At 46.9% G+C, this 18,704-nt stretch overlaps 1 protein-coding gene and 1 long non-coding RNA gene across 6 annotated transcripts in view; one reads left to right on the top strand and one right to left on the bottom strand.

Annotated features, from left to right (window-relative positions):
* Cdk14 (cyclin dependent kinase 14) overlaps positions 1–16,793 on the bottom strand; it is a 575,534-nt gene extending 558,741 nt beyond the window's left edge. For all 5 annotated transcript variants that reach the window (XR_007591247.1, XM_050139706.1, XM_050139705.1 and 2 more), the window contains exons 1-2: positions 16,555–16,793; positions 10,509–10,540 (exon numbers count right to left, since the gene is read on the bottom strand). Coding sequence is in view for 4 of the 5 variants with exons in the window: in XM_050139706.1 (XP_049995663.1) it covers positions 10,509–10,540; positions 16,555–16,645 (123 nt within the window). In the remaining variant the exon portion in view is untranslated. The remainder of the gene's footprint in view (positions 1–10,508; positions 10,541–16,554) is intronic.
* On the top strand, positions 5,294–8,644 carry LOC126500081 (uncharacterized). Its single transcript, XR_007591248.1, has 2 exons — positions 5,294–5,805; positions 7,266–8,644. It is a non-coding gene; the product is annotated as an uncharacterized lncRNA (long non-coding RNA).
* Positions 16,794–18,704: the final 1,911 nt, after the last annotated feature.

Genomic DNA, 18,704 nt, shown 5'->3' with positions numbered 1-18,704 from the left:
AGCAAAACCCACCTTCTTCCCAGTATGTCAGCAGCAGGTACTTAAAGAAGACCCCTGGCCACTTTCATCACTTGCACACACTTAAAGGATACAAAAAGCCCCAGCACCAACTCTGGCTACCTCCAAGCATAGCATCAAGGTTTGAGTATAAAAGGCAGGCCCTGAGAGGCCTACACCCCAATCCTCAGGGGATAGATAGAGAACTCTCTCCCTTCCCGCTCCCCTCCCAAGAGCCACTGCGGCTTCATAGCCCCCGTGCCATAAAACAGAATAAATAAATACCCAGAGAAAACTAAGTTAGAGTCACTGTCTGGCCTTAAAAGAAGAACTAAATTATAGGGACATATTTCAGTTTGTTTCCACCAAAGCGTACGCTACGGTTGATAAGATTATGACTGACACATTCTCACTGGCAAACCCTGGGATGTCGCAAGGTTGTGGTATTATAATTACAACTCTGTCCCCTTCTTTCCCTTCCCAAAGAACCATTAAAATACACTGAAAGACCGGCATCAATCTGCTATGCTTTTTAAAGAAGATGGATTGCACGCCTCAGCCTTTAAACTGACGGGGACACAGAGCTGCGTAACACGTTCGAGGGATAACAGGACACCGTCCAAACATCACACCACATAGACTCCTCACATGTGGAGGTCCTAGGACTGAGAAAGAGCTAATAAGGACACGGCATTGAGCATTCAAACACTCCCTGAGTTCTCCGCCTCTTTCAGTATCTACATGTAAAGTTTATATGTGTAAAGCTGAATGTGATATGCAAACCCAGCACTCAGGAAGCTGAAGCAGGAAGAGCACTCTGAATCCAGGGCCATCCTAAGCGACACAGCAAATACCACGCTAGCCAGGGCTATACAGTAAGACCTTGTCTCAAACAAAACGGAGGAAAGAGCATTTTTATCACTGAGAAGACAAATGTGAACTTTCCTGGGAATTCAACTACAGATTGTTGAAATATTTTCTCTCTTCTATCTGCTCATAAAAACCATAAAAGATTTTTAATACATTCTTTCTATACATAAATAAATATGTGTATATAACTTAATATTGTACAATTTGGACTAGGTATTTTGAAAGTATATGAAGGGCTGGAGAGATGACTCACCAGCTAGGAACACTAGTTGCTCTTCCAGCAGACTTGGATTTAATTCCCAGCACCCACATAGCGACTCACAACTGTCTATAACTCCAGTTTCAGGGTCTCCAGCACTGCCTTCTTCTGGCCTCTCTGGGCACCAGACATACACGTTATACATGCATACATGAAGGCAAACACTCATACTCATAAAATAATAAAACAAATTTTAAACAATAAAAATATCTCCTTATTTTAAAAATTACTGTGTAATAAATACCACTGTCATTAATTCACGTCATTTGGAAAAACATTTTAAGAAAACCCCTAGGCTTATGTGCTCTAAAAAGAAGTAGTTAACAAAATAGCTAATAAAACTCAATATTAAGAAAAAACAAATGCTAAAGCTAAATAACAGATAAAAATAATGAGAAATAACCATATATTAAAAATAAAAAAATAAAACAGACTCACCAGGGGGAATGTATTGCTTCTCTTGTTGTCATAAAATGTTGAAAATGCTCATTTAAGAAACTTAAAAATATCCATATGGCCTTAAAAAAGAAATTTGTAAAATAAACCTGCTGGTTTAAATGGTGTGTGATTATATCTTCAGAAATGTGAAGTGTTCGGAATAAGAATAAACACGTTTGTTTTCGTTTTAGAGATCAAATGGAGACCACAGATTCAAGACCTGGGAAATTCCTGAGACTCCTCACCCTTGACTGGTGACCATCGTGTTTGCTGCTAGGCGATTCCACAGACACTCAATACTCCTAAATGGGTGTTTCAAACACCACCTGCTGAAGAAATGCACAGGTACGTATGCAATGCGGAAACTCTTCCAGTGTCAAAGGCCAGCTTTCCACACACACAGCTGAGGGAGGCGGGGGGGGGGGGGGGGGGGGGGAGCACTCACCCTCTCAGAGACACAGCTGCAGTCTGGTGAGCCTGAGGACAGAATGGTGATGCTCAAGGCAGAGACAATGACGCTGCTTGGGCTTTCGATGCCTGTTAGCTCTCTTGTCTTCTCAAAATGAAGGTGACTAACTCCCCCAAATGTCATACATTTTGCATTTCATGGCATGTTCTTCCCCTCTCTCTCGGTACAGCACTACTCAGACATTCCAGCCACTGGCCGGGACGTGACATAATTATGGTAATTCTGTCTACCATAATTAGGGAGATGGCATTTGATCTGATCAAACATTTTTAGAATAGAAATCCAAAAATCACAGAAAGTTTTAAGCATGCAAAATTTAAACTAAATTTCCAACAAGAGAATTAAGGAGAATTGAGGCTCTTTTTGCGATTGATGCAGGATGATATACTTGGAATACAATGAGCTTACCATTGCTGTGACAAAACACCATGACCAAAGGAACTTGAGGAAGGAAAGGTTTATTGGCTTATGCTTCCACATCACTGGAGGAATTCAGGACAGGAACTGGAGCCAGGAGCTCATGCAGGGGTCATGCAGGAGCCCTACTTATTATCTTGTTACTTATGGATTGCTTTCTTATAGGACCCAGAACTACCAGCCCAGGGGTGGCACCGCCCACAATGTCTAGGTCATCCCTCATAAATCACTAATTAAGAAAAGTCCCTACAATCCGACCTGCAGCCTGATCTTAAGGAGGCATTTTTCTTAGTTGGGGTTCCCTCCTCGCTGGTAACCCTCACTTGGGTCAAGCCGAGTTAAAACTTAGCCAGCACACTGCGATCCACAGCATCTAAGGCGATTGGGGTGACAAAAAGCTGAACAGCCAACAGCTAGGCAGGAGGAGATCAACACAGGAAGAAGTCCATGAGACCTGGGGGGAAGCTGGACATACAGAATGAAAGAAGATAAAAAGCCATGTGGCTAAACCTAGATTGATATACTTGGGGTTAATTTAAGTTCTAAGAGCTGGTGGGACAAGCCTAAGCTAAGGCCAAGTTTTCATAATTAACAAGAAGTCTCCCTGTCATTATCTGTGAACTGGTGGCCCAGAGAAAAACCAGTCTACACAGGCATGATCACGGGGAAAAAAACAAAAAACAAACAAAAAAAAAAAAACGAGATAATGCAGAATATTCCTATAAAACAGAACAAGCCTGAAAAACGCCAGGAGAGGCCAGGGTAAGCGCATATCCAAAGCCTGGCACAAAACAGGCAGCCATAAACACCAGAGAGGGGACATTTGGGCAAGGCTGAAATGGAGGAACAGTGGCGTCGTGGGAGCAAAGAGGAGCTGAGATAAAGCAGGTGGCGGTGACAGCAGGGAACTGCCGCGGTGGCAGAGGCGATGACGATGAGGGCACCAGAACAGGCATACATGGCCGCCAGGCACCGCGAGGCAGGACTGGACCTGACTGTGAAAAGCCTTGAAAGCCAAGCCAGGAAAGGGAACTTGAATTTGCGGCCGACAAAGACCTTTAAAGGTGGGGGTATAAGGACACAATTTGTACTGGAGAGCTTGCATTGGGCTGGAACAGGAAGGAAGCCACAGACGGGATAGTCAGTCAGAAGACAACCACAAGGCCAGGCAGGAGATGCTGAAATTGTGCGTCCGAATTAGTGGTGGGAAGCAAGGGAACCGAGGGAAGAGAGCCAAGTCAGTGCTTGCTTGAGGGGCTGGAGAGCTTAAGGCTCCCAGCCTGGAAATCACACAGCTGGGAAAGCCAGTTTCTAAGTTACAGAAGAGAGAAAGTGTAGGGTTGGGGACCACAGGAATTACTAATATTTTGTGTGCACTGAGACCAGGACGGCTGGAGAATACAAAGGCAGAAACATCTAACCGTGTAGCTGGATATCCAGCGCAGAGTTTGGAACAGGAAGCTGAGCCAGACACTCTGGTGTGACTATAATAGCGGGGTAGCCAAAAGCAAGGCACAGACGAGACGCTCAATGAGAGCATGAGAAATGATCTCAGAGGCTCCTGTTACAAAAGAAAAGAGGGCTAGAGAAGCACAGTCAGAGCCTGGGCAAAAGTGCGAGGAAAGGGGGTGACAGGAAAGACAGAGTGGGAGACGTGGGCTGGGGGAGAGGAGAGAAAGTGGCCTGAGGCAGGAGAAACAGAACACAGAGGGTCCTCTGAAGTCCCGGCTGGTGTAGGAGGCGTCTGTGGGAAGGCAGTGAAGATCCTAACAAGACTGAGTACTTGAAGAAAAAGGAAGGCTGCAACTGTTGATCTCTGTCCACTAAAAACTCATAGGTCTAAGCTTTGACTCTGTTATTTCTGAAGTGCCCTTATTTAGGAAGGAGGAAAAAAGACTGTTGATAATAGAACTACATTACGAGGAGCGTAGTAATAAGTGTGGCGGGGCTGCGACCCCAGCACCCCGGCCGCCTGGCTAGCTTATGCCTGAAATGACAACACACAAACTGTATCCATTTAAACACTGCTTGGCCCATTTCTATCTAGCCTCTTCTAGGCTAATTCTAACATATTAATTTAGCCCATTTCTTATCATCTATGTAGCACCGCTAGGTGCGCTTACCGGGAAGATGCTAGCCTAGGTCCATCCTGGGTCGGAGCTTCAGTGCGTATGCCCAGGAGAGCGAAGCAGGGCCTCTGCTCCAGAGGGTGAGTCTGAGCTCACTTCCTCTTCCTCCCAGCATCCTGTTCTGTTTACTCCTCCCACCTATGTTTTAACCTATCAGGGCCAAGGAGTTTCTTTATTGCTTAACCAATGAAATCAACAGATTGATATATGACATTCCCACATCAGAGGAGGCTACCCTGGAGCTGATCAGGCACCTAAGCAATCTGAAAGATGCCCGGATTTTTTTGTGTGGGGGGTGGGGGGGTGAAAAAGTTATTGCCAGTGCTTGCTATGCAGAGGTAGAAGGATCCTGAGTCCAAGGATAGGTTACATAGTAAATCCCAGTGGAAGGAAGAAGGGAGAGAGAGACTGAAGGCCGGAGGAGGGAGGGGGAGAGAAACAAACACTCTGAGGGAAGATGACATAAAGAAACCAGAAGAATCCAGCATCCACAAGCCAAGGAGAGGGAGCGAAGGAGAGCTCCTTCTCTCACAGCTTGGAGAAGGCACTAACTTTGTCAACATCCTGATTTCAGACTTCTGATCGCCAGAAACGTGTGTTGTTGAAGCCACCCAATTTGCCTCACTTTGCTCAGAGAGCCCTAGGAAATGACTCTAGAGTGAAAGACATCTAGGGACAAGGAGCAGGGCTGAGGGGAGCAGGAAGGTCAGCGACACAGCTACTTGCGGACAAAGGGCTGGCTGCTCAGCTGCTTGAGATTGCAGCAATAGCAGGAACTGAGAGATGCATTTGCAGAGGGATTTCCTCAAGCAGTCCCTGGCAGCCACGAGGTGAGAGGAGAAGACAGGTCAAAATCCACGCTCAGAGAGATTACAAATGACAGCAAAGGGGTACAACCCTGATAGCACTGTCAGGAGACAAAGATGCCCAGGGTGAGAGGAAACAAGGAGAGGTAACGAGGCAGAGCTGCGGCAGCGGGACCGGTGCCAGCAAGGACAGGGAAGAACCGCAAAAAATGCAGGAATGAGCAGGAAAGACTGGCCCACTTCCTCTGGAAGCTAGGGGAGCAGAAGGTGGCTTGGCGCTCCAGGCGGGGAGTGTGGACTGCCGAATGCCAGCTGTGGGCCCACAGACACTGGGAGGCCATGACAGAGAGAGCTACAACGACTGGAAGACAGAGTGCAGGAGCACCCCCGCACCCCAGCGCGCTGTTCTCATGAAGTCAGGTACTGCTGCACTTATTATCTCAAGCATGGTGTCTTTATATGAGTAGCAGGGACCATGCTCTAGACTGGAAGTTAAAGGTGTGCACTGTCCCCATCGGTCCCCAAGAATTATTACAGTCAATATAGACTGTAAGGCGGTCTCTAAAATAGACTTCTGGGTACTCACAGGTGAGATTTTAAAAATGAAGATTTTTATATATTTTGTACAAGAGGTGAAAACTATTAACATCAGTCCTGGGAGCTCCTCTGGGTTACAAACATGACAGAGGCAGGCGCGGCGAGAAGGCTCAGATTCTGTAAGGCTTTTCTTCACCACAAAAGAAGAGATGAATTATTTGGATGGGAAATACCATCCTCAAAATGAAACGCTTCACGCCTCAAAGATCTATCTCAAGCATTCGAGTTTCTGTGCCTCCCATCCGTAAGCCAAGGAGGGGCAGCATGTTGAAGCAGGGCAAAAACAGAACTACACAGCTTTTCTCATTAATCAGTAACAACTCATGAACTGCTGTAACTTCGGAAGTTTCTAATCCTTCCTATGCGAATTCGCTCACGTTTACTGAAGCGTTTGTCTCCCACATGCAAGACTTTGTATATGTTAGCTTTGTATACAGTCATTAAATGTAAAGAATGCATACAATTATTGAACAATATTAGTGAACAATAATAATTGTAGTCGCTTATCTTTTGTATAGTAGGCATCATAATTCGTCAAAAAAAAATCATTAAACATAAAACTGAGATTCCGTAGGAAGGCATGGTGTAGGTTCACCAAGACATTCCAAAGTTCTAGACTCTCCCACACTGAGTGACCGGTCATCACAGTGTCCCCACCAGGCCCCGTAGAAACAATGGCATAAGAAACCAGCTTTCTTTTACCTTCCTTCTAGTTGATCTGCTCCCCTAGTATGTACCTATCTAGTTCCTTCGTTTTAGCCATGTATCGCACCAAACCCTGCGGATCCAAACTTCTGTTGGTTGTGGAAGTAAGCTTAAAACTTGGAGGGGGAAGAAAAATCTCTGGAAATCCTAGAACTGGTTAGTTCATTCAAAACTTATAGATTCAGCTCACAGTTCATAAACTGGCTACCATTTTACTCAAAGTCCAAATAAATGCACAACGAAGGAAGGGCTGATGACCATCCTGAAAATTTCCTGTCTCCAACTACGAGGGGTTTCAGCCACACCCACTACCTATCAACACAAATGTCTGAAGTCCTCAACACTTAACTGCCGAGCTAGTCACATGTAAACACTCTCTCTCTCTCTCTCTCTCTCTCTCTCTCTCTCTCTCTCTCTCTCTCTCTCTCTCTCTCTCTCTCTCACACACACTCTCACACACACACATGATCCACTTTACATAATTCCTGAATACAATTTCATGCTGTTTTGAAAATCAGCAGAGTATCACAGTCAGAGAATAAATAACTAAAGCATATTTTTTCTTTCCATCGTTCAAGGTCAAACATTCCCACACACCGGAAAGGAATCTTCACAATAATCTTGGAGTAGCACCCACACTCCTGTGGCCAGGCACCCTCTGGCGCTCCCTCTGATAAGGAGCCTGAAGCTCGTAAAACTCCGAGTAAGGAGAGAGCAGCCACACCTTTGCCGCATAGCTAAGATACTGACCCAGCCCTCCAGCTGCCGGACTCCAGTCTCAAACGAATTCCAGGAGACTATAGAGACCGGATTCCAACATGAGGCCAACATGGGACGAGGGAAACAGCCAGAAACCCACACATTCAAGAAAACTTCTACTAGACAATCTGAAAATGATCCTCAAAAAACTGTTACTTCCCATTTATATGAGCACATATCCAGCTCCTCTTAGATTCCAGTAGACTTTTTAAAGTTATTTATTTTATTCTTTATATACATTGGTGGGTCTTGCCTGCATGTGTGTCTGTGCGAAGGTGTCAAAACTCCTGGAGTTGCAATTACAGACAATCGTGAGCTTCCATGTGGGTTCTGGGAATTGAGCCAGGGCCATCTCTCTACTTCCTCCACATGAAAGTCCCCGGCAGAGGTAACTTTGCTACTTAGAATCCTACACTAGAGCCCAGAGCACTTTTGAAGAGTGCAGTCTAACTGTTGGTTCACAAATGAGAAGACCAAGACTAAGACTACGTTAAGAACTTGCCTGGGTAGCTAAGAAGTGGCAGATAGAAGCCTTGCCGTCTCAGCTCATCCCTCTGCTCCTGCAGCAGACAGCCACTCACTCTAACGCACCCTTACTGGATGGGAGCCGCATGCAGTGTGCCCAAGGGTGACAAGGGTGAGTGTGGCATCCTCTGGGAGAGGATTAAAAAAAATGGTGGATTTTAAATAGTACTCTCACCATCTTAGTTTGAAAATCATTACACAGTCTTACATGAAATTTTAGTGGTATATCTGAAACGAAATCTCCTCCATGGCCTTAATTTTTAATTGAACTCTTCCATTGCCCCTGTAGCTCTTCCAACTAAAGAGGGTAGATTATCACAGTTAGCCCATCAATGAAGATGCCCTTGGTGACTGCAGCGGAGATGATCCACACGCTGCCAGTTCCAGCACGCCAGACAGTCTTCGAAGAGCTTTATACACATTAATTTATGTAATCCACTCAAGCCGCCTGAAAGGAAGCTGCCAGCACTGTGCAGACCTGTGCAGAGAGGAGCAGTCGCTCAGCTGCAGGTGCACCAGCATCGGCCCCCGGGCACGCCTGCATCACCGCTGCCCTCCTATGCTTTCCTTAACGAGCTGAAAATTACTCCGGCCCTCTGCCACTCCTCTGGGTCGAGCATTCTATGACTTTCTGATTAACAATGTTAAAAAAGAAAAAAAGAAAAAAAACAAACCTCTGTGCCATGAAAGAAGGGAAATACTGTGTGGGAGCTGGTGATGATTTTGTCCCGAACGGCAGAACGTCTGATTCTACAGAAGTTTCAGAATAAGATCCCAGGAGTATTTGCAGCCTGTGACATCCTTATACACTCCTCTGTCCAGACTCTCGGTTTACGCGCTTGTTTACACAAATGTACATGCGGCTGTGAGACAGACTAACACCATACAAGAAAGGAGGTGGTTTGTGTGTTTTGTTTGTTTGTTTTGTTTTGTTTTCTAATTCCGTACACTGACGGGAGGAGTCTATGAGGACGTGGAGAAATACGCCATGGCTTAAAGGAGAAAAGGGGTATAATAATGGGTTATGGTTTTTAAGCCTGGAGGAAAAAGCAAGAATATTCAACAGTTCTATCTGGAGAGCAGGACTGAAAAGTTTTAGCCTCCTCTCTTTCCTGAAGTCTCTCTTTATGTAGACTTAAATTACTCCCATAATTATAGGGGAGGTTTTTCTTTATAAAGAAAGAAAAGGTGCCCAATAGTCTCACTCTGACTCCTGAATAAATACTCCCTTGAAAACAGATATCTCGGTAACGAAACGGTAGAAATTCCAGAAATACAGGTTTAGGGGAAACTAGTAATATCTACTAGGATGGAAAAGGAAAGCTTCTTCTCTTCCTTCAAGACTAGAGGCATTAATCTTAGGAGGATGGTCCAGGAACGCTGTCTGGGAAAGTTGCTTTGGACTCCAGTAACCCGCTTTATTGAGTGCGGACCAGGAAAGTCGGAACAGGTGCAGCGATGAAGCAACAGATCATGAGAGCCAAATGGCGCTGGCCCCTTCCAGAAATCCTGGCCTGCAGCAGGCTCGCCCTGAGTGGCCCTCCCTGTAGAACAGGACCAATGGCCAAAGGGACATTCCCTGAGCACATATGTCCTTGCCTCACTACAGTGGAGGGGGGAGGATGGCCAGCGCCTTTCATGGAATCTGAGCGTGTTAAACAATCAATGCCAAGGCCCGGCGGGTGGTGGCGCACGCCTTTAATCCCAGCATTCGGGAGGCAGAGGCAGGCGGATCTCTGTGAGTTCGAGACCAGCCTGGTCTACAGAGCTAGTTCCAGGACAGGCTCCAAAGCCACAGAGAAACCCTGTCTCGAAAAATCAAAAAACAATCAATGCCAACCACTCTATGCATTCATGACGCTGTGGGTGTAGAAACATCTCTGTTTACATGTAACTACACACAATGGACACGGCACAGCATGTTCATAACATCCACATGACTGGCCTCATATGTGTACCATGAAATATTTCCCTCGACGACGCCCTGGAAACAGTAACAACAGCTCAGGAAAGCACAATTTTAAAATCCTATTCAGAATGCTTGGTTACCTAGGAACGTAGACATTTTCTTTACCACTTTGTGGCGAGGGAAGAGAGACCCAGCTGATCCAGGGAAACTGGAACAGAAAAAGTCACCTCCTCCTCTGGGAGCCTTGCAGACAATCTGTGGCATCGGCACATCACGCCCTGATTCAGCAAGGTCTGCGAAGGAGCCTTACTGCCCGACTTACCCACAGCTTTGGACTGGTCCCACACGTGTGTGTGGCTCCTCAGGCTCCACCATTAGAGGGAAGGCAGCAACACAAAGGCCGCGTGTGTCTTTTGTTTACTGATTCAGACACACCTCTGGTGATTACTACAACATTCAAATGACTGTTTGAGATTGGAGACTAACGTGGGGTAACAAAAGAAGCAAATGTTGTCTCTCGTGACTTATGGGTTTTCCCCGGTTTCTTAAGTTATCTTTCCTGTTTCTAAGCACGAAGTTGGCCCTAGGACCTATCCGCCTTTGCGTGAGAGGAAGAGATTCGGCCTACCTCGTCGAAGGCGCTGTCATCTTTCTTCAGAGCTAGAAAAGAAAGAGAAAGGAGACCGTTATTGTGACGCCTCCCAAAGAGAGTCTAAGTCCCGGGAAAGAGAAACGGGGTGCAGTGCAGTGTTTTCATCTCAGAAAGCAAAACTGTGCCCCCACCTGAGTACCGGTGCCATGATATAAATACAAAAACTGCAAACGAGAGCGGGCACAGCGCAGCGTGCGTCTGTGAAAGACTTTTCATAAATATGGAAATGAAGCATTCTTGGAAATAAGGAAGAGAAGCCCGCATGACTTTCACTACCGCTTCTGCGGCAGAACATGCTTTAATGGAAGTATAAAAGGAACACAGAGTAATCTCAAACAAATTTCCTCTGCAGCACCTGGGGTTTCCTCCTGTGTGCTGTGTGGACCTCCCACGCCACGTGTGAGGATGACGAACACTCTGCACAGTGTCAAAGTGATATTTTAATGCAAAGGAAAGTTTGTGCGTGGTAATAAAAAAAAAAAACCAGGCATTATCAAATGAGCGCTGTGTGGGATAGGAGGCATAATTCAAATTTTAACATGATGAATTTTTTGAAAATGTTTCACAGAAACTAACAAATACCTCAGATTTATCTTCTATACACTTAACCTTGGAAATGAAATTTGATCTGACTCTAAAGAAAAAGAAAAGAATACAACGCGTAGTTGTCAAATACTGGTTAATTAAGTCCTGTAGCTACAAAGTTTCATAAAGATGAAAAAGCACAAAATAGCTCCTTTCTCTGAAACTACCAGTTGCAGAAATGTTTCAAATCTACAAAATCCTGCCTAGGTGTTTACAGGCCTATACTGGGATGGTCCTAGCCTGGATGAAAAGGCTTGGGTATCCGTTGCTTGAAAGGCCATGCTCTGATAAGGAGCAATGAGAAGGAAATTATTCTGGTAATTAAGTCCTGAGAAATTAGTAAGTCTAAGCAGAAACTCCTTAGCAGAAAGTTATATACTCTAGCTATGTGGTGTCCGGTGTGGTGTGCTGCCACGCGATTTTTGAGATGAGGTCTTATTCTGGAACCCAGTTCGGCCTGGAACTAGCAGCAATCCTCCTGCTTCAGCTTCCCAAGTGCTGGGATTACAGGCTTGAGCCACCACGCCTGGCTTTCTAGCAATCTTGGATCTTTCTAGCAATCTTGATCCTGCTCTGCTTTAGATCATAAATTCGTCTTTGTAAAAGGTCCAGAAGAATGTAGCCGTGGTGCTCAGCCAACAGGTGCAGGCTGACCAAGGCAGCTAAGACACCTAGCACTTAGTTCTTAGTCTTCCCTTCCAGCCGAAAACACACTGCCCACCTTTATCACAAGCTGCCCTGAATTAAAATGAAAGGGGAGGTCCTTGTCCTGGCCTCAGTGGCTGCTCCTGAAATCAGCCACATGCATATTTTCACCTCAGATTTGTCACCTTACAGTAAACCTGAAAGAGGGAAAGGAAGAAGGCCCTAGCTGACTCTACTGGCTAATTTTTACCAGAATGTAACTCCTAATCTCAAAACTCTCAAGCCCGGCCAGCAAAGGTGAGTCTTTCAACTAATATGCTTGTCTGACGAGGCCATTACCAAACATGAGTGACGTAAATATAAACAAATTTCTCCACTTTTCAAAAGGATGAGTATTTTCGACTAGCACAGCCTTCAGACACGAAGTACCATACGAGCACATAATTACAGCTCCGGCTCATCCACCAGTCAGTTAGCAAGAGGGAAGAAGCCACGTGACGAGCCTTGCAGACGCGTGACTCAGAAGACAAACTTTCGAAAATGTTTTATCTACTGTGGCCGCTGCATAAGTGCTGGAAGTTTAGATACCTGTCTTCTCAAGCAAAGATGTCCTGCGGCCGACGCTGTCCCATCGGGGTCGGAAAACAAGGAGTGAAGGCGAGGAAAGAATGAAGTGGGGTGAGGGGTTCTCAAACATTCAGACCGGCCCACTGCTCCCTTCTTAGTTCTGACAGCTTCCCACCATCCTTAACTATAAAGGGTGGGTCTAAGATTAGACAGAAAAGGGGGAATAAAGAAAAAATTATAGGTGTATTTGATAAGCAACAAAGGTCTCTCTGCTGAATGACACGGTCAGGCCCTGTGTGCCACAGGGAAGAACGGATTTAGACTCAATAGATAACTTACGTTATTAGATTAACACCTGACACAGTTTTCTCTAAGTATTGCATCCTTGCCCTAAAAAGCAGTTAATAGTAAAACAAAGACCACGATGTCCTTGCCAGATAGCTATCAAGTCACTGATGATAAACTCTGACCTACACATGCACACAACATCTTGTTATTGATTACATTCTCTGATTGTCATTAATCATTTATGTAAATGTAAAACCACAATTGTCCTCGAGGATATCATGGGACAACAGGCAGATTGTGCTACCCTGGCTTAACAAAAGGATAAATATGAAGTCATTTAATATGATCAGACAGTCTATCTGGTCCTCCGTTCAGACACAGCTCCTAAAAGGCTTCCCGCTCCTCCCCAAGCACAGAGGCAAGATTCTGAGGTGTCCTCCACTGGCGGGTTCGCTAACCTGCACTACAGAATTTCCCACTGAATGGTGGGACTGCCCTTCACGAGCCTGTCTTCCAGCCACACTGTTCACTAACTGCAGAATCTAGCACCAGAAGGCGTGCGGTAATATGTGGGGTTAGCGAGATCTACCTCAGAGGCAAAGAGAGAGAACCTCATAACTTGATATACACTAGCGTTTTCATAAACAAACACCTAATGTATTTCTATGTAAGAATCGTAAACACAGATTCCACGACCAATGATAGCCCCTCTCCCCGCCCCTCTCTCATGCTAGGCACTGAGCTCAGGGACTCACATATCCTGGGAAAGCTCTTACCACTGAGATAAACTCCCAGCCCCAAATTAAAATCTCCTATAGCTTCTTCGGGAAAGAATACGGGACAACAGTTAGAGTGTGTGTCTGAACTTTTAACTTTGTTGTCTCTCCCTCTTCTCAGAGCGGCTCATCACTGACAATCAAATCTAGAAATCTGATTGTCACCTATGGCAGAAGGCAACAAAGCCACAGGAATTCAGCCTAACCACGGCTTCCTCTTTTCACCCACCACATCCTTTAAAGAAATGGCATACATGGGTTCGTCTCAAATATCAAACATAAACTTCCTTTCTCCTGGGAAGAATCCAAACATGTGTGAAGGAAAGTCATAGGACCCAATCATACAGACACCTCAGAGCCTTCATCGGCCTGAACCTCCCTGCAAACCTCAGGGAATCTCTGTGAGTTCAAGGCCAAAGCTACAGAGAAACCCTGTCTTGAAAAAAAAAAATTCCAGGGGAAAGACATAGCTATCTAATATTGAAGCTCCTGTCTGCTCAGCTAGCCTAAAAGTCCTAAATGGGAAACAGGAGGGAATCGTATGAGACAAGAATAGCGATTCCTAAATAGTGACCACACTGACGTCACTGAGCAGGAAGCTGTGAACATTCACTGTGAAATGGACAGTTGACCGTAGAATTCAACCACACATGTCTTATATAGGAACTACAGCTACACTGGAGTCATTGCCTAGCAGATGGCATACTTAGAGCCCTGTGGCTTGAAACCCAATGTGTTTGATCTGACCTTTTATAATATAGTAATCTCAGATCAGTTATGTTTGGGGAAGAGGGTAACCAAGTTAGCATCATCTATGATGCGTGAGAATGCAGGCCTTTAAGTGGATTACTGGTTGCCCAAGTCGAGCGGGACAAGAGATGGCCAGGCCCAGCTCGGTCCAATTCCAAAACCTACCCCGATTTCCGGCTGCTACAGTACAAATCTGTCAGCGCTTCTCTTTTCCTCTTTCTATAGAGTCACGCCAGTATGGTCTAGGACCTGATGACGGACGACAACACGGTGCAAGCATTTATTGAGTCCACACTGCACGTCACACAAGACATCGGATCGTTATTTCGCTAAATGCCAACAAGCAAATTGAAAACTGAGACTCAGAAAAGTTAAGGGACCTATCCAAGGTCACTGAGCTCAGACAGGCAATACCAGGAACCCCATCTGATACACAGGCCACGTTCCCTGGACAAACTCTCATTCCATCGCCTTCAGCTCCTCAAAAACTCGTTCAGTCATCAGAATGACCAAAGTTCACTACCTCTGAGTGTGAAGAAAAGCAGAGGAGAATGATACGTGTTCGGCAGTGCTGTTTCTAATAAACAGCCTGGCTTTGGTGCACACCCAATATTAAAATCACTTAAAAATACCGATAATTTCTTTCACAATATATCACAGTATAATCCCACTCTTCTGAGTCACAGGTCCTCTTTCAATACACGACATAGCTGTACTATTTCCTGAAGCCTGCATGTAACCGCCACATAATCATAGAAGGCATTTGTGAGAAGAGTTCGAGTCAAAAGGAGTTTTCCCATCACTAAATCTCAATAATCTAGGAAGCCCAATTAACTATAATACCTATTTGCCAATATTGCAGTTACCCCAAATTTTAGTGATTGACCATCAAACCCTAAATTATTTCAACATACAGAATTTTTCTACTAATGCCCTTGGCTTCTTACTGAGACTCAACCGCAATGGATTTTTTAACAGAAAACTGGAGGACTCCAACGGAATCATAAGCATTAGTAAATATCTAGTTGATGCGCTTTAGAACAGGCCCTAACGGACTCCAGAACCCGCATGGGCGGTGATTTGGGCCCAGCACGGAAACATCCTTGTGAATAATGCACAGGACTCCACTCCTCTGGGCTTTGAACTTGATTTCAATGGAAGACTCCACACTGGGATGCCTAATCCAGAAGAGTGAGTTTGTGTGCATTCAAACACAATATGGAAAGGCTGGATTAATCTGGCTTCTACACATAACTTTGAGTGTTCTCAGAAATAATATTAACAAATTGGACCAAAATAATGGTAATAATAATTATTATTAACAATAATAAGCTTGACCAAATGTTTACTTTCACTTGAAGACAGTTTGCATGCATGGACCAGACAGCTGACAGTCACTGGCACATCAGGGTTTTAAGGAATTAGCTTGTTTATGATTAATTAATGAACACTTTCATTAACATGATCACAGCGAACCAAAGGCCAGAAGGTACGCTTGGACACTCTGATAGATTTGTCTGAGGCTCTGTGGGAATCCCTTGCTTGGCACAGTTACCTGTGTCAAACAAAGTTGTGACAGTTGAGGAGGCAGCTACACCTCCAGGTTAAGAGGCGCACTTCCTGCCAGTAAACCTCAAGATTAACAATACCATTCCACATGATACTGTTGTCATCTTGCTGTTCCCTAGAACACGGACCTATCTTTTTAAGTATCCTAAACATTCCCTGATCTTGTTGTTGTTTGTTTGTTCTTTGTTAAGTCGGCTGCTCTTTCTCAAAGACAATACTCTGAACTGTACTACTGCAGCAGTTCAGGAGACTTATTCATAGAGTCCCCACAACTTCATAGTTCACATTTCCCTACAGCAGCTGGAAGGTTCAGCGTCCTAAGAACTGAACACCCAAACCTCCATTTATAGGACCCGAAGTAGGGAACAAAAGGTCTCAAGGTATCTGTCCCACTTCCTTTAGGTTTGGCTACGTTAAATAGCTTCAGGCACACGACAAGGTTTCAGCGAGTCTCAAAGCTAAATTACTGGTTAAACACCTAATACCAAAGAGCTTTAAAAATAACAAGTAACCTGGGTGGCCGCAGAACCCCTATGGCGGTGAGGACCGGGTGTCCCCTCGCGGTCCACTGCTGGTGCAAAAGATACTAGTGGCTGAGAGGAGGAACCCAAATTAAAGGCTTGGGACGGTCCACAAATGAAGCCCAGATCCTGGGGAAGAGGGGGGGGGGGCTCTCCGAGCGATGTCCCCCTCCATCCCAGGTCCACAGTTCGCCCAGAGGTGGCAACTGCCTGGCTGGTGCTCAGAGCACGGGCGGGGGCGCGGGGCCGAGGGAGCGAGCCCGGAGACAGCCGGCAGCGCACGGGGGTGGGGTGGGGTGGGGGTCAGCGGAGCTCACTCACCGATGCGGCTGAAACTCTCTGACAAAGTTCTCCTCAACTTCTTCATCCTGCCAATCTTCTCGCTCGGCTGCGGCTCAATGAGGTCGCACATCTGGGCGGCGCGGGGCCCGGGCAACTTCGCGAAACTGTTCCAGCGCGCAGCGCAGACAACGGCGAGGGCGAGGGCGCGCGGCAATGCGCGGGGAAGGCGGCGCCTCGTCCTGCTCCTCCGCCTCCTTGCGGGCCTCGGGCGACACGCAGCGCTCGGCCGCCTGCGGGGCTCGGGCCTGGGCCGAGGCCGGGCGCGCCGGGGCGTCTTAGGTGGTGCCGGGGGCGGCCGCCATCCCCGCCGCCCGGGGGGCCCCGCGCCGCGCTGCCGCCCGCCTCATTCGTCCTCCTTTGTAAGGCAGAGCGGCGCGGCGGCCGCGGCCGGCGAAGGGAGGTGGAGCGGCGGCCGGACGAGGCGCGGGCGGCTGCGGGAGACGCTCGCGGGACAAGTTCCCAGTCCGAGGCGCGGTGCCGCCCCGAGAGCCGTGGCTCCTTTGGCCCCAGGCCTGGCGCGCGGGACCCCGGCGCGACCCAGCTGCCTCTCCGACTCCGAGGCCTCCGCCGCCCTCCTCCCTCCCTCCCGGACCCGCCGCGCCCCCTCCCGGCCGCCCGCGCTCCGGCCGCCGCGCTCCTCCCGCGCGCTCCACCACCCCGGCCCGCGGACTGACGGACAGATGGACAGACGGATGGCCACGCTGGGCGCCGCGCAGACCCAGCCCACCCGCTGCGGCGCGCTCCGTGTGGTTCCCCCCCCCACCCCGGGTACGGAAGGTTTGGGGAGGGTGCAAGCCCGTGCTCGCTGACCTCGGGGACCCGGTCGGGGTTTAGGACAGACTTGCTTGGTCGGTTTGAATTTACAGAGAAAGTGAACGCTTTGCTCCAAAGGGAGGGAGGAGGCCCCGTTTTAATGGGGTCAAGCGCAAAAGCTGAAACTGCTCCCTGGAACGTCCAGAAGTCAGGACTCCTGTGTGTCCCCCCCTGTCCTGTCTCTGGGTGACAGGGATATATATCACTGTAGGTGATTCCTCAGAGGAATACCCGTCCGTTGATAAACAGAGTCCTCGGTCCTTGGGCTACTTAGAACCCATTTTCACAAATGCCCCGTTTCTGTATTGAAGACTTAGAGGCTAAAAGCCATGTTCACCCCCCTTTTCCCCACCTCAGCGAATAAACTTGAAAAATGACCAAGAGTGACTTTTTCTAAAACCCAGGACAAACAGTTCCGGCCGAAAACACAGAGGCTTTTTTCTAATAAACTTAGTACTCCAAACGTCAGTCTCCCAGGGGAGAGTGAAGGAAGATGGGGGAAGGCCTGGTGTACTGATTACCGGCCAGCAAAGTTCTTATGAATAGAAACGTTAAGTAATCTTGAGTCATCTGGCTGTGTAAGTAATAGGAGCTTGTGCGGGTGTGACAATGCTGTTTGGTTTAAAGGAAGTTTTAGGGAGTTTGTGTTTTGTCAAAAGATTTTTATCTTAAAACAAAAACTAGCCCCCTGCCTTCCTTAAATTGTGAGGTAGAACGCTGATGTGCCCCGCCCTGTGCTGAGCGCATTACAGGGTGTTGGCCGATTGCCATGGATACGAGGCAGCTAGTCAGGTCGAGCCCCCAGCGGAGGACAGCGCCAGGAATTCATGAGAAAAGTCGAGATAACTTAAACGCAAGGACGTTGAATCCTGACACCCGTATCTCAATAATAACAGAAAGCACCAAGTGTGGCCTCATACAGGAAAAAGTTTTGACGTTTGCCACTTCCTCAGATTGGTTAGAAAGTCAGCAGTTACAACTGAGTAGCCAGAGAGAGACTTACATGGAGAGAACCATGCAAAGAGATAAATTCTTCCCGTTAACAAAATGAAGAACTGGTCACTGGTAAGAAGTGCTGTGTGTCTGCGGCCAAGCTCTTGTTCGCATTGAAGTGGCTGGTTTGAATACAGCACACAGGCCCAGTGTCATGGCTCGGTGGTGTTTGCTCTCAAATGCTGTATGTTTGTGTGCATATGTGTTTGTGTGTGTATGTACCAGCACATGCATGTGTGTTGTATCTGTATGACCTCTCCAATACTTCTGATTTGTTCAAAAATGCGATTGCTTCTTAAATTACCATCTATGCATACAAAGCT

This window comes from Alexandromys fortis, unplaced genomic scaffold (assembly GCF_014885135.2).
Source record: "Alexandromys fortis isolate MF-2015 unplaced genomic scaffold, M_Fortis_MF-2015_v1.1 scaffold_38, whole genome shotgun sequence".
Classification (NCBI taxonomy): Eukaryota; Metazoa; Chordata; class Mammalia; order Rodentia; family Cricetidae; genus Alexandromys; species Alexandromys fortis.
Note: the sequence above shows the minus strand (reverse complement) of the source record. Positions and strands in the feature narration are given on the sequence as shown.